At 35.2% G+C, this 13461-nt stretch overlaps 2 protein-coding genes across 2 annotated transcripts; one reads left to right on the top strand and one right to left on the bottom strand.

Moving 5' to 3' along the window:
• The first annotated feature begins 27 nt into the window (after positions 1-27).
• LOC114538933 (gem-associated protein 8-like) lies at positions 28-1175 on the top strand. The gene is made up of 3 exons (XM_028559772.1): positions 28-611; positions 694-747; positions 881-1175. Exons 1-3 carry the CDS (start codon positions 155-157, stop codon positions 1078-1080), a joined length of 711 nt encoding a protein of 236 aa, XP_028415573.1. The 5' UTR covers positions 28-154; the 3' UTR covers positions 1081-1175.
• Positions 1176-1545: 370 nt separating this feature from the next.
• LOC114538930 (WD repeat-containing protein 19-like) lies at positions 1546-13133 on the bottom strand. The gene is made up of 39 exons (XM_028559769.1): positions 13057-13133; positions 12708-12799; positions 12320-12387; positions 12149-12211; positions 11954-12039; positions 11628-11654; positions 11439-11553; positions 11121-11224; positions 10638-10760; positions 10394-10460; positions 10200-10282; positions 9892-9972; positions 9751-9817; positions 9467-9567; positions 9294-9359; positions 9087-9124; positions 8883-8980; positions 8555-8616; positions 8370-8438; positions 8230-8271; positions 7878-7987; positions 7371-7428; positions 7051-7121; positions 6619-6694; positions 6365-6447; positions 6047-6187; positions 5394-5483; positions 5186-5273; positions 5072-5108; positions 4808-4917; positions 4466-4534; positions 4302-4379; positions 4060-4201; positions 3687-3766; positions 3453-3534; positions 2396-2546; positions 2096-2219; positions 1762-1838; positions 1546-1687 (listed from the first exon to the last, which is right to left on the bottom strand). The coding sequence occupies exons 1-39, from the start codon at positions 13117-13119 to the stop codon at positions 1570-1572; spliced, it is 3300 nt and encodes a 1099-aa protein (XP_028415570.1). The 5' UTR covers positions 13120-13133; the 3' UTR covers positions 1546-1569.
• Positions 13134-13461: the final 328 nt, after the last annotated feature.

Raw genomic sequence — 13461 nt, 5'->3', positions numbered from 1 at the left:
CGCACGAGAAGAAAGTCGTACATTTCTCTTCTCAGTCAGTTCTCACCGCTGCTGATAATTTTTTTTACTTTTTTTTGACATTTAATGTATTGTTTCTACCTTCGATATTCGCGTGTATTTACGTTCGATATTCAATTCTAGTAAAATATTGATAATGTCATCCTACGTGGACTGTGAATGTTGCACTAATAACCACTCAAATAATTACTATCCTACATCTGAAAATCACTTTCAAAACATGTGGTATAGTTGGTGGTTAAACAGTCAGAATGGTACACATGGTGGAACAAATCAATCAGAAAATAATGGTGAAACATGGTGCATCACTTGTATTGAGGAACAAAGATTAAGAGAAGAACGTTTGAATAGATTGACCAAGAAACAGACAGATGCAACTAATGCCAATGTCACTAATTCTATATTACCATCTATTAATTCCCAAATGATCAATGCTAGATGTGACAGAGTAGGATATGTTGATGATCGCAGGTCACAGGATACTTGTGGTATCTTACAATATGAAAGTGAAAATGAAGAAGAGTTTGAAATGGAATTAAACAATGAATTTAAAAAGTTTCTTGAGCAATCAGCTAGACATAGAGAACAAAGAAGTAAGTATAAGGTTCTAAGAGGTTATAAGAGGTTATAAGATTTCACTTATATACATAGGCCAATAGTTTATTATTTATTTAGATAAGCAAAAAGAAGCAGACCTTGCAAAAGCTCAAAAAGATGATTATATTGAAGGTAATGTTGGTTAGAAATTCCTATTTGAAATTTTAATACCCAGTGTCTTTCTTAGCATGGAGCAGTAAATGATTGCTCAACAAATACTTTGTATATGATACCTATTATATAAATTTTTTAAAATATTTTTTAGTAAATGAAATTGCACTTGAAGCAACAACTGTGGCACCAACACAGCAACAAGGTGCTTTGAGAAGTGAAGAAATGAAAATTTTGTATGGTATCTCAGCATATGATATTGAGAGTTTAGAAACTTCACTACAGTTACACTTCAATATGAATGTAGATATGAGACATCCAGTGTTTTGGCCAAGTATCCCTCTAAAGTTTTGATTATAGCATGCATGACATTTTTAACTTTGATTCTTTCTAAACTATACTGTATAATACATATGTTTTAATGTGGAAATTCCATAGAAAAGTTAACTAATAAAAAAAAAGAAAATTAATCTCTTGTTGAATCACTTGTCATACAAGTGCATACATTTTTGGAATAAAAACATGAGGTTAAGTATGTTTTTCCACATTCATACCTAAAATGCCTACGCAACACTTCCTAAAATTAGTACATGGATTTTCAGCTATTTTCTTGTAATTCTGACCTTATAACAGATAATTCTGACCTTATAACATTATAGTGGACTGGCCTATGATTGATTTGAAGACGAACATACGCACGTAGTAGTCAGAAATAAAATGCTCAGCATTACAGAAGACTGGCCAAATCAATTTTATACATGTACTATTTACATTTATGTACAATCATATATTACTAAAGAATGATGAATAAATAGAGGGGAAATTTCAGAAATAAAAGTTAGTTCAAGCTTCCGATTCATCGTTTTTGAGATATTGAGCAGGATCTTTGATGAACTTTGTATCATTGAAGTTGATCTTTTCTGAACACATAGGACAAATACCTTCACCTCCATCTAAAAAACTTTAACGATAAAACATTTTTAGAAGTGCAAGATTTCTCGGCGAAGTTGTTCACCAAAGTTTTTAGTCACAAACCTTTTCAGCTCGGAATACAAAGCAGGGAAATTACAACTTGGACAAGCAGACCAGTCGTCCTTCAGCATGTGTCGTCCCTATAGTGGATCCAGATTACTGGATAAGCGATGTGCATTGAACTACCTCTCTCCCCTAATAGGGTGTGGTCGGGGCTTAGCTTGCATCGACAACTACAGATCTACTTTTAAATCTGTTTTCCGGATTCGTATCTACGTATATTCAAATTTTCGTTTTTCTCTACTCGTTATATTTTCCGGTAGCGGCGAATAGTTTTCTTTGGTTTTTATTGACATTGAAAGTATTGAACTGATAAATCTCTAAAAAAACCACTCACCGTAATGATGCAATATGGGATGTTATTCTTACAGTCAGGACAATCCAGTTTAGTTTGGGGAAGAAGATATTCACAATAAGGACATGCATCACTCGGTTCCTCTTCTTCTGTTTTGTCAGGTTTCCTAAGCAAAAGTGACAGCTTCTTTGAATTAGGGTTGTTAACGTCAGGCTCACTGCGCGAATAAACGTTTAACGACCATAGGTCGCAAATTATGCAAATGTTTAGGAAATTTTTATTATTCTATAATCAAATTAACAACATACATGAGTCTGTCAGTATGACTATAGCAGTGTGTACCTGACAATTTGTTCAATTTTCTTTTTGTATTTCAAGTCAACATCCTTTCTATATTCAGGCCTCATCAACATGGCGGCATAACTGAATGATGAGTTACGAAGTGACGCACGATGACACTCAATCACAGTTGAAGTCAAGATTGGTACAATATCTATAATGAAGAATTACTTTGTAGTCAGAAAAAAACGTTCCGCAACGAGCGGTCTAATCTAACTGAATTCAGAAGACTTTTTAAAAATCCTAGGATCGATAAAATCCTAAGACTCTTGCCGTCAAAGTTGGCAGACTATCTATGTGATACGTCATATTGCAAGTGCAATGTACACGTTATACCGCAAGTGTAATCTACAACGTTATATTGTAAGTGCAATGTACACGTTATATCGCAAATGTAATGTACACGTGATATTGCAAGTGCAATGTAGTGAATGTACAACGTTGAATTGTAAGTGTAATGTACACGTTATATCGCAAATGTAATGTACACGTTATACTGCAAGTGCAATGTACAACGTTGAATTGTAAGTGTAATGTACACGTTATATCGCAAATGTAATGTACACGTGATATTGCAAGTATAATGTACACGTGATATTGCAAGTATAATGTACACGTTATATTGCAAATGTAATGTGCACGTTATATTGCAAGTGTAATGCACCTGATATTGCAAGTATAATGTACACGTGATATTGCAAGTATAATGTGCACGTTATATTGCAAGTGTAATGTACACGTAATATTGCAAGTGTAATGCACCTGATATTGCAAGTATAATGTACACGTGATATTGCAAGTACAATGTAAACGTTATATCGCAAATGTAATGTGCACGTTATATTGCAAGTGTAATGTACACGTAATATTGCAAGTGTAATGCACCTGATATTGCAAGTATAATGTACACGTGATATTGCAAGTATATTGTACACGTTATATCGCAAATGTAATGTACACGTTGTAGAACAACAACACGATTATTTGCAAAATAACACAATAAATTTTCCCTCCTCAAAGATAGAGCTGGATAGAGATTACGAAGTCAATATTTACTTACGGGATGGGAATTTGCTGATGTTGTTGGAAACACGTATCAACATACGGGCACCTTTTAAATGGTCTCCACGTTTAACGTGAACCTGAATGTAAATAAATTATGTAACATATTAGAGGTAACATATGTAACAATGAAATTATACATATTGATACATATATATTCAGACCTCTTTCGTAGATTGGACAAATAAAAAAAGAGAAAGAGAATCTAAGGGATTTCTTTATTTGGACCTACCTTGACCAAAATGTAGCTGTGAAGAATCATTAAATTCTGTTTCATTTCTGTTGGTATTTTGATCTTGTGTTGAAGAAGTTCTAAACATACAGAATCATCATAGAACATATATTGTATTTAACACTATACACTCACGGGTAATGACGGTCTAATCCCTCGGTTGATGACTGTCTTTTTAACATAATTTATTAGGAAAATATTCATTAGCAATACACTTTACTAATTACTATATCGGATAGTGGAACACCAGCTTGGTTGATTTAGTATTATACATGATGCAAAGTGGCCATTCTATTTTCGTCTTTACACTTGAAGATTTTCTTAAACACTCTATATATAATATGTCATTCATTGAATATTTTGTAGGACAAACCTTGATACATTCCAAATAAAACATCGTGAGCATTCCTGTAATTCCCTGCTGATTGATCCTCCCGGGCAATAATGATGGCAGTTTTTGCAGCTTCACGATATTGCTCTAATGCCATGTATATGCGAAACACGTATTTAGCATCCTATAATAAAAAATTGCAAGAATTATTGCTATTTCACGCCATTCTTTTAACATAAAAACAGTTTATGAATACTCGAGATATTCCTCGAAGTATATCTTACCTTGGGCATACCATCAACTTCACCCATAAGATAATCAATCAATTGATGAGTTAGAGCGTCATCCTTGGCCAAACCAACCTGAAATATCGTAATCAAGGTAATATTTCATAAACCCACGGAAACCAAACAGCAACTATATGGTTGAAAAACAAAGTAAAATTTACCGTTTCAATCGCTAGTTCGATTGCTTGACCGTCTTCGCTGGCTGGGCATTTTAACAGATGTTTCAACGCCTGTTTAGATAATAGAATTATTATACTACATGGCTTAGTTTCATAAAATTCGGGGCTCGCGGGGCCTGAGATAGGTTCTCTAAATTTAAATTGGTTTGATATTGTTTTCCATTTTCATTCCAACAAAAATAAATAAGCAATGCTCCGATTGCTCCCATGCAATGCCAACCTCGTACCAAGGGTTTTCCCTCTTGAGGAGGGGAAACCATTGGTACGAGATTGATACAATGCCTGTATGTATGTGATTACATGTGATGCAACACGCATACAAACCTTGCTGTATTGACCAGCCTTAGAAAAGAACTTTCCAGCCAGGAAATGTTGTTTCTTTTGTTCAAAATGTAACGCCATACTGGAATAATCATCTGGGGTACAGTCATCACCTACACACAAAAAACACGTGATTAATTTCGGTTGATAGAAAAATTACCTAATCGAATCTCTTTGCATGTCAACCAACCATGCAAAGGCCGTTTTTCTATCCTTTCATTCAATTTTTAGGTTCTAATGTATAGTAATTAATCCAGTAATAAATACCAATAATTTCGGCATACTGTTCCATTTGATTGTGGGCCTGTGAAGAGGTAATATTTTACTAAATACTATGTTATACAATAAAAATGGCGTAAAGTAACAAATTGCTATTAATACCTGAGCCATTTGAAAAGCCTCGTCATTGCATTTTGACAAAACAAGAAACTGAATAGCAGAGGAAAAATCACCGAGATTTTGAAAAAATCTAAATAAGAACAGAGGTATACATGGTCACTCCACTATGTATAGGGATTGCTTTCTAATTTTGCTATTCCCTGAGGTACATGCATGGAGATTTAAAAAAATTAGCACAGAAAGGTCTTACTTGGCGACCATCTTTGCTCCTTCAACCGACTGGGTTTCTTTCACGACTCTCACGGCCTCCTCTGGATTTTGCAAATAATCCAAGTAAACCCTGCATGCATGAAATGAAGAGCAGAGAGTATGTAAGTGAGCTATAGCACCAATATAGATGTAACAGAGTGTATATCATTATCTTTCGTAAACTGCTTCGTATCTATCACTTGTCGTGATATAGTGACGGGTATATGAACATTAATTGGGATCTAGATCTTGAAGCCTCTGAATGATAGCAGGTTAACATACAGGCTGCCATATTCTCAACCCAAACAATTTTGCATTGAAGAGTGAGGTGATAAAAAGATGCCTATATATGTAAATGTGTAAAGGCTCGTTTCAACTTACGATTTTTACTGCAATTTTATCAACCTCGTTCCCAGGGTCTTTTTTTGCAATTTCAAGTGCGATTTTCTTCTTTTGATAGACGTGAACGAGTAATTAGTTACGAATGCTCTGATATATAAGAGCTTTTATTTGAACATCAGTAACTAGTCACTCGTTCACATCTATCAAAAGAAGAAAATCGCACATAAAATCCGACAGCAAAAATAGCAAGTGTTATCTTAAAGGCCAATCTTAATCGCTTTCAGTTAGAAAGCATCGACCATGGGCGCATACCTTATAACGTTATCATAATCCTTGCCAGCTTCATAAGCCCTGGCTGCTTCTTTGTATCTTCCATCGGCTTCTTTTGCTTTAGCATATTGAATATGAAGTTTTGGAGATGAAATATGAGATAGTAATGAACCAACTTTGTTCCTGATAAATTGAACAAATTAAGATGCTAACATTATCAAGCTCTACCTGGACGGCTTGGAATACAAGTATTTTGACAAAGAACATGCACTAGTATATGTGTACATATGTCATCAGTGCATGGTAAATTCTAGGTACTAACAGCAACTTGCATAAATTAATGATCAATTTCTATCATACCAATTTTTCGTTTTAATATAGACGGTTGCTGCCTTGTCCCAGTACTCTGCTTTTTCATACAAAACTGCGGATTCTCCATATTGCTGTGTTTAAAAACATCATAATTTATTTGACATCGCATATTCCTCAAAAAAAGCACTGAGGCATTTTTCAGCACGCAGGCCTATTGAGATTGAGCCTTCCAGGTGGAAAGTGTATACTCATGACGTGATTATATTTTAAAAAGTAGATGTATATTTGAAAAGCGATCATACCTTAATGTTTTCTAAAATACTTGCGCATTCTTTCTTTAATTGTCGACTTGGGCTATTTGTCGCCAGACCCACACCACTAGAGTGAGAGAAAAGATAATACGTAAGAGACCGAGAGACCAATCATATGATCTTTATAGTTCAACGTAAGGTACACGTCTTGCACAGTAGTGGAAAGGATGAAAAATTTGTGCGCAATGTAGATCCGAGCAAGAACGGCGGGAAAGGCACTGATTCTTTGCGCTCGAGATTGAATAATCATGTAGAATGACTTATTACATTTCATTGTAGGATAAAGGTAGTGGTCGTCAAATGTGAATTGTTATTAATTGCTATTAAAATTGTCAAACTTGCCATTGGTATACCATAGAAATAACCTATCCTTTATATATAGTATTTCAAGCTTCTATGTAGTTTACTCTTCAGATATATTACCGTCGAATATCTCCCATTCTTATAGACATTCTTGCAACACCTCCCATGCATGCGTCATCATGGTTCTTTTCCTAAACGAAGGCAAGAGTGGCCCATTCATTATCATAAGTTTTTTAATCAATATAGGAATCAGTATACATTAATCACACGAATATTCATAATTTGACTGTGACGTCATCAGAGCAAGTGGTTGATATATTAAACTGCATGTTGGCGCAAGAATACTCCAAAACGAGCATACTAAAACAAGAGTATTACTACAACTACTTACTGCGTGTAACGCATGCATAAAAGCAATAAGATTTTCGAAATAAACATACCTCTGGAAGTTTCGTTACCCCTTTCTCATAATGTAATAAAGCGTTGGCATAATCACCACTGAAATGACAAATACGATAATATTATACTTTATAAATTTTAATACCACAGACATGAACAGAGTGGCCCTATAAACCTTTATGCCAATTATACCAGTGAAAAAGCAAAGCATCCTACAGATAGACCTTGCAGTCTCACCTGGTCTAAAAGGTCTGGGGCTGTGACGTAGTTTGCAGACAAAGCTTGTTCATGATTGGTTAACTGGCTGCGTTGCACAGTCTGCTGCCAATCATAAACATTCTTTGTCCGCAAATTACGTCAGTTCACAGACTCTATACATCCCAAACCAATCCCCAGATTTCTTGCTGAAGAGCGACCTGCCAAGCGGGCCTGGAGATGCACTCCACACAAAATAGTTTTTGTACCATTTCCAGGAATTTAAAACTTAAATTAAAATGCTTTCATACATATTTCATTTTACAATCTATACGTAAAATGGTACAACATACGTGAACTCCAACTGTTGTGCATATTCACGAGAGATAAATGGTATTTGATCAGGAGCAAGACTCTTGGCCAGTTCTAATGCTTGGTCCCAATTCAACAAGTCTCGACGCATCTGTAACAGCAAGCACATGGCCTCAGTATAACGTCTTTACGGACATCACAAAACTATCACTATTAAAACTATCACATTTCGTTGGAAGGCGCAAAACTCGCGCTCAGATATTATATAGAGATCTGTGGCTAAGATGAGCAGGCGAGCGAGCAATATATATTAGTGCACATTTTGTGCTATTGTTTGTTACCAACAACGCCGTTTCGTACATACAAATAGACACAGAACTACTGCCTACTTACCTCCAATGCTGCTGAAGGATTCGTTGAGGCCATAAATAATTCCTAATTAAAAAACCACATTACAACTATGAGGCACAATGTACTACGCATGCGCCTCGCCAGCGTAGTAAACTGAAAATGTTGTAGACTCGTGCAGGTACCTGGGCTAGATTGTAATTCTCCATAAACATGGCAATGTAACCAGACAAGAGATTTTTATCTTCTACATCCTACATTCGGAAATATTCATACATGAGAAGCTCCGAAACAGACTGTAAATTGCAAAGTCAAACAGACATCAATCAATCAAACTACGCAGTAGTTTGCGCACGAGCAAAAAAAATACCTTGACTTCGTCTAGTGACAAAACCATCCCAACATCCTCCATCTTTCGAAAAACTTTAATTGCTGTAAATGAAACAATTTCATAAAATATATGTGTTACCCACTCGCAGGAAGTAGTCGAAAAATCTCTCTTGAGGCAACTGAAAGGCCACCGTGTGCAAATGTTAATTGTCTTTTTTCTAAATATTATTTGTAACAGAGGATTAAAGTTTCAAAGATGAAAAGTTTTTTAAATGTTTCCAAATGAAAAATTCAAAAAGGTGACTGATTCGTTGGAAGAATTTATCTCTAGGTCAATGACGTATACGTAATAACTATACATTACACACCTAGTTCGATCTCTAAATGTTCTAAAGCACTCTTAGCAAGATCCATCCAAGTATCCTTCTTATCCACCACTCTACATATTGCCCACGCCTCGTTAAACCTGGGAATCATATAGAAAATAGTTTATACAAGTTACCGAACCATCCATTCACTCACTATAACGCTCTTTATATAAGCGCGTGATATGTTTTGCAATTTTACTGTACCTTTTTAGAGTTAAACACTGTTTGAATGAATCCAAAAGCTGCAAAATTTATAGAGAAAAACACAGTAAATAACTCTTCACGAAAGTGCAAAATTGACCGCCTTTAATTTCTCTCATCAATAGACGTTTGTTTCCATTTTGGGGAAGGCTATAAATTACAAGTATTAAAGTAATCCAGTGATCACATGCTAATCCTCTATATCTTCACCTCGGAAACAGCAACATCTTGTGGTTTCTGAAGGAACGAGTGGCTGGATAAGCGTAGTTCTGCTGTCTTTAAACAAATAAGAATATGTTAATATACAAAATACAATCTCGGCAAAATACAATCAATGGCAACCTCTTGATATTCAACGTTGAATTTTCAAATTCATTGCATACCTTCCCACTTTGAGTCTGACAAGTGAGTTCTCCGTTGTACAGAATAAGAGGAAAGTGACCGAAGGGAAGTTTTGTAGCACCTGCTATTATGCATCGAGAACCTGGAGCGAAAATGATAGAAATTAGAAAAGCAACCTATTGCCACGTTTTTTTCAAATTTCGAACTTTATCAGAGGTTTTTCTAAAAACGATGCTTGAAAACGTAATGACGCACAAAACTCTTTGAAAGTACTCATGCAGTAATAACACGACCAATTAATGTGAGTGATTTTGATGCAGTTTACCTTGAACTGTCTCGCGGTAAAATATATATGTATAGATATTTTCTTCATCATATGCACAGAACACGTCCTTTACAAAGAAAAAAAATTCTCAATTTAACTTAGATACTCTAATATTCACATGCTTTCAATCTACTTTCTCACCTTATCAAACGAATAACTTTCCCAAACAACTCCGATTATGTTGGGTGAAAAGTCAGGAACTTCAAAAGTAGTATCATTAGCCTAAAACAAGTTGATGATAGATCAGTATTATACTATTATTATCCCACTTGTGCTATTATTAAACTAAAAAGTTGTAATGAAGGAAGGTTAAAAGGCCCTATATCTTTCATCGCTGCAGGCTATAGCAGAGACACTACTGCATGTCAAATCGTTTGACAGTATGTTTTGTTCTAACAAAAAGAACTTGCTGATATAGAAACAAAAAAATAATCGCCACTTCTGCTTACCGGACAGTAAATATAACCGTCGCTTTTATCATCCAAGAAAAGGAGTTTGGTACCACTTTGATCCACAAACAATTTACGAATACCTGCAAACAAACAAGGAAAATAATACTGGATATTTCAAACTTCGTGTTTAAGACGAACTTGATGTATATGTGCAACATGTATATGAACTTGTGAGTATGAAAAACACTAACCAACAACGTGTCGAAACTCATTAACAAATTTCCAGTCTTCGATGAAGAAGTAGAACAAGGAACCAGACTAGAAGGTAAAAAAAGAACCCATGACCACGCAATCAACGTACGAATAGTACATATCAATGGTCTGTATCGAAATATACAGCGAAAGGACTACAGTTTCCAATACATAGTCAAATGTTCTAGGTTAGAACAATGATATAAAATGTGAGATGTTAAGCGTAGAGTGATAATCGCTTACATCTGTTGCATAAATTAGGAAATCTGGAGTTAAGCCAAAACAAGTGATATTTCCATCGGTTTTCTTTTCAGGAAATAATCGGGTTTCTCTTGCATCATTTCCATCCATGCCATCACTTTCGATCTAACGAAGATCAAATCATCATAATCAGAACACAAACCACAGATTAGCGCATGCTGATGTTGATGCCTTCCAGAGAGATTAAGGGGCCTCTCGGGGACCTTTTTGCTAAGTACACAGTTCACTTCTATACTTAATCGTCAATTTTTGTCCGTGCGTGCTTGATAAAGCTAATACACCCGTAAATATCTTGTGCGTGCTTCATGAAGCTAATACACTCGTTTCCAAACCACAAAATTGGGTCTAGTGGGCTCACGAATACAGACAGTTCTATTAGTGATTAAGAAGGTGCTTAATGCTTTATTATCCTGGATAGATAATCCTTGGTAGACTTGTAAGATCTGTTTTAAATACTTCACTTACCAAATGAAGTTGAATACGATTGTCAAACATTACTGCAGCATAATCTGCATTTAAACACATCTTCTTGACAGTGCCAAGATATTCCTTATCTTTCTGAGGCTCAACTAAAGTGAGTTATCACAATTATTTTATCAGAATTTAATTTAGACAATAAAAATTAAAGTGTGAAATGTCCAAATGATGGTATGTGGTTATGAATACGATGTTGTTGAAATTATGTAGAAAAAATTAACAATTCATAGAAATATTATATACTTCGCGTAGATGTGTCTTACGAGTACTAACACTCCGTCTTTGCTCGAGTTTACAGGCACGCACCTGTTTGGTTAAAGACGTAAAACCACGCACGATTATTCATCCCTACACCCATATGATAAGGACCGAGAGCGAGAAATGTTGGTTCAATAGACAAGTCAACCATGACTGGTCTTTCCTAGAAAGTTGAAGTTAACTCATTGTCAACAGTACAGTAATGCAACAACATGCAATCAACTTGTTATTACCAACCTGGTTTACGCTGTCGACGATTGTGACCTAAACGCAAAAACACGATGATAAATTTATCGAAAAATATTATTGAATGGAAATTGTACTAAATGGAAAATAATGTTCACATTAAAACGTTGCAATGTATGTAACAAATTCGTTATAAAAAATTTAATCTATTTCAAATATTTACTATACAGTACATACTAGTGGGGAGAGAAGATTGTGGTCGACTAAAATATGGCTCTGTAAATCCATGCTAGTGCAGTTTTACCTGCATGTGAATTACAAAACTATTTATACTGATGGGCAGTGTGCACAGCAGATATACTGTTATTGCGCAATACCTCTCGCAATGATGTTAAATACGCAAGTCGAGTTTGATGAGAGTCTCCAAGAACTGGCAGCTTGGTCAAATAAACATGAATTGCACCTAAAAATTGAAAAATGACAATACAAGATGTGTTTAGAGAAATAATATTAAGTATCGAAGGAAGTTGAGCAAGTAGGAAAGAAGAGATGACTAATACGTAACTCTTTACCTTTCATTGTACTAACTGCAAGAAGTTGTCCATCAGCTGTCCATTCAATCTTATCAAGTGATCCTAAAGATGTGAAGATTTTTGAAATTGTGCTATACGTATGCTTGTGTTAAGATATCTGGAACATTCAACTTAACCCGTGTTATTTCAAGATTAATATAGATCACTTACCTCCAGCATCTTCAATGGTAATTATCGAGTATATTTCTTTCATTTCCGTTAGATCATGGATTTTGACACTGTAATAAGAAATATAACAAGATGTTACCTAATTGGAAATACAACATGTGATACAGCATAAAATAGCCAGATATTACTCATTTTCTTAGCTATGACAATAACGCGGTCTCCACCCTATGCATCCCAGGTCCATGCATCATGCTAGCCGGATAATGACACATTTACAGAATAATTTTTCCATTATTAGGATATTCGTTTGTAGGAAATATAGCTACTTAGTAAAGCAGCATGTTTTCTTGGAGGAATATTTGAAAGCTATGTAGTGAACATGGTATTTTTGTTTCCTTTAAAGTTAAATATGTCCATAGGTAGGTATTACCTGCTATCCCCACACGATGCTGCCTTATTCAGTTCAAGTGAGATTGCTATATCTGTGAGAAGATCTTTGTGGTCACGAGTCTGAAATAATTCCTGAGAAAAAAATAATTCAAAAACTTCATGCAATAGTTCTTCATTTAGAGACGGCATTGCACATGCGCGTATCCAAGTTATGGGTGTTTTTGCTGATACAAATTGTCGACTGTGTCTGATGCATTGGTGCATGCTTGTGGGGTCTTTATAGGACGTTTCATGTAAGAGACATGCGCCGCTTGGTGAATTAATGAAACTTAAATTAACAATAACTTTTCTTCTAAAAATTTGCACCATAAATTTCATTATTACAGTACCTGTCCAATTTCCTTCATATGAGTTGAAATAACAACAAAATAACCACTGTTGAAACCTATCATTATATAACCATCGCCGAACCTAAGTCAGGCAGTAGATCAGGCATCAGGAAAAACAGTCCATTATTATTGAGATGAATTTCAAAATACATGGATGTAATAAGGTCGACAACTTACCATTTGTTAGTTGCAATATTTCCACTTGCCTGGAGGTTAAAAATTATCGTATGGTATGCTTGAATGTTCGAACCTCGGTAAAGAAACGAAATGAAAGCAAAGGAGAATATGAAATATAGACCTGAAAGCGAGCTAATGGGATTGTCTGGATCATGAATATTGAAAAGAAACAATGTTTTCTTGCCAACAATGGCGCTGACCTATATCCAAGATAGAGAAAGATTACGC

Source organism: Dendronephthya gigantea, unplaced genomic scaffold, assembly GCF_004324835.1.
Source record: "Dendronephthya gigantea isolate DGI-Jeju-01 unplaced genomic scaffold, DenGig_1.0 000191F, whole genome shotgun sequence".
In the NCBI taxonomy this organism is placed as follows: Eukaryota; Metazoa; Cnidaria; class Anthozoa; order Malacalcyonacea; family Nephtheidae; genus Dendronephthya; species Dendronephthya gigantea.
Note: the sequence above shows the minus strand (reverse complement) of the source record. Positions and strands in the feature narration are given on the sequence as shown.

Excerpts from the sequence above, each read along its gene's own strand:
- LOC114538933 (XM_028559772.1), top strand. The coding sequence starts at position 155 with ATGTCATCCTACGTGGACTGTGAATGTTGCACTAATAACCACTCAAAT. Across the intron at positions 612-693 it reads TAGACATAGAGAACAAAGAA|ATAAGCAAAAAGAAGCAGAC; the intron begins GTAAGTATAAGG and ends TTATTTATTTAG. Across the intron at positions 748-880 it reads AAAAGATGATTATATTGAAG|TAAATGAAATTGCACTTGAA; the intron begins GTAATGTTGGTT and ends AATATTTTTTAG.
- LOC114538930 (XM_028559769.1), bottom strand. The coding sequence starts at position 13,119 with ATGATAGGTTTCAACAGTGGTTATTTTGTTGTTATTTCAACTCATATG. Across the intron at positions 11,554-11,627 it reads TCGTCGACAGCGTAAACCAG|GAAAGACCAGTCATGGTTGA; the intron begins GTTGGTAATAAC and ends TCAACTTTCTAG. Across the intron at positions 5,274-5,393 it reads GGAGCAAAGATGGTCGCCAA|ATTTTTTCAAAATCTCGGTG; the intron begins GTAAGACCTTTC and ends GTTCTTATTTAG.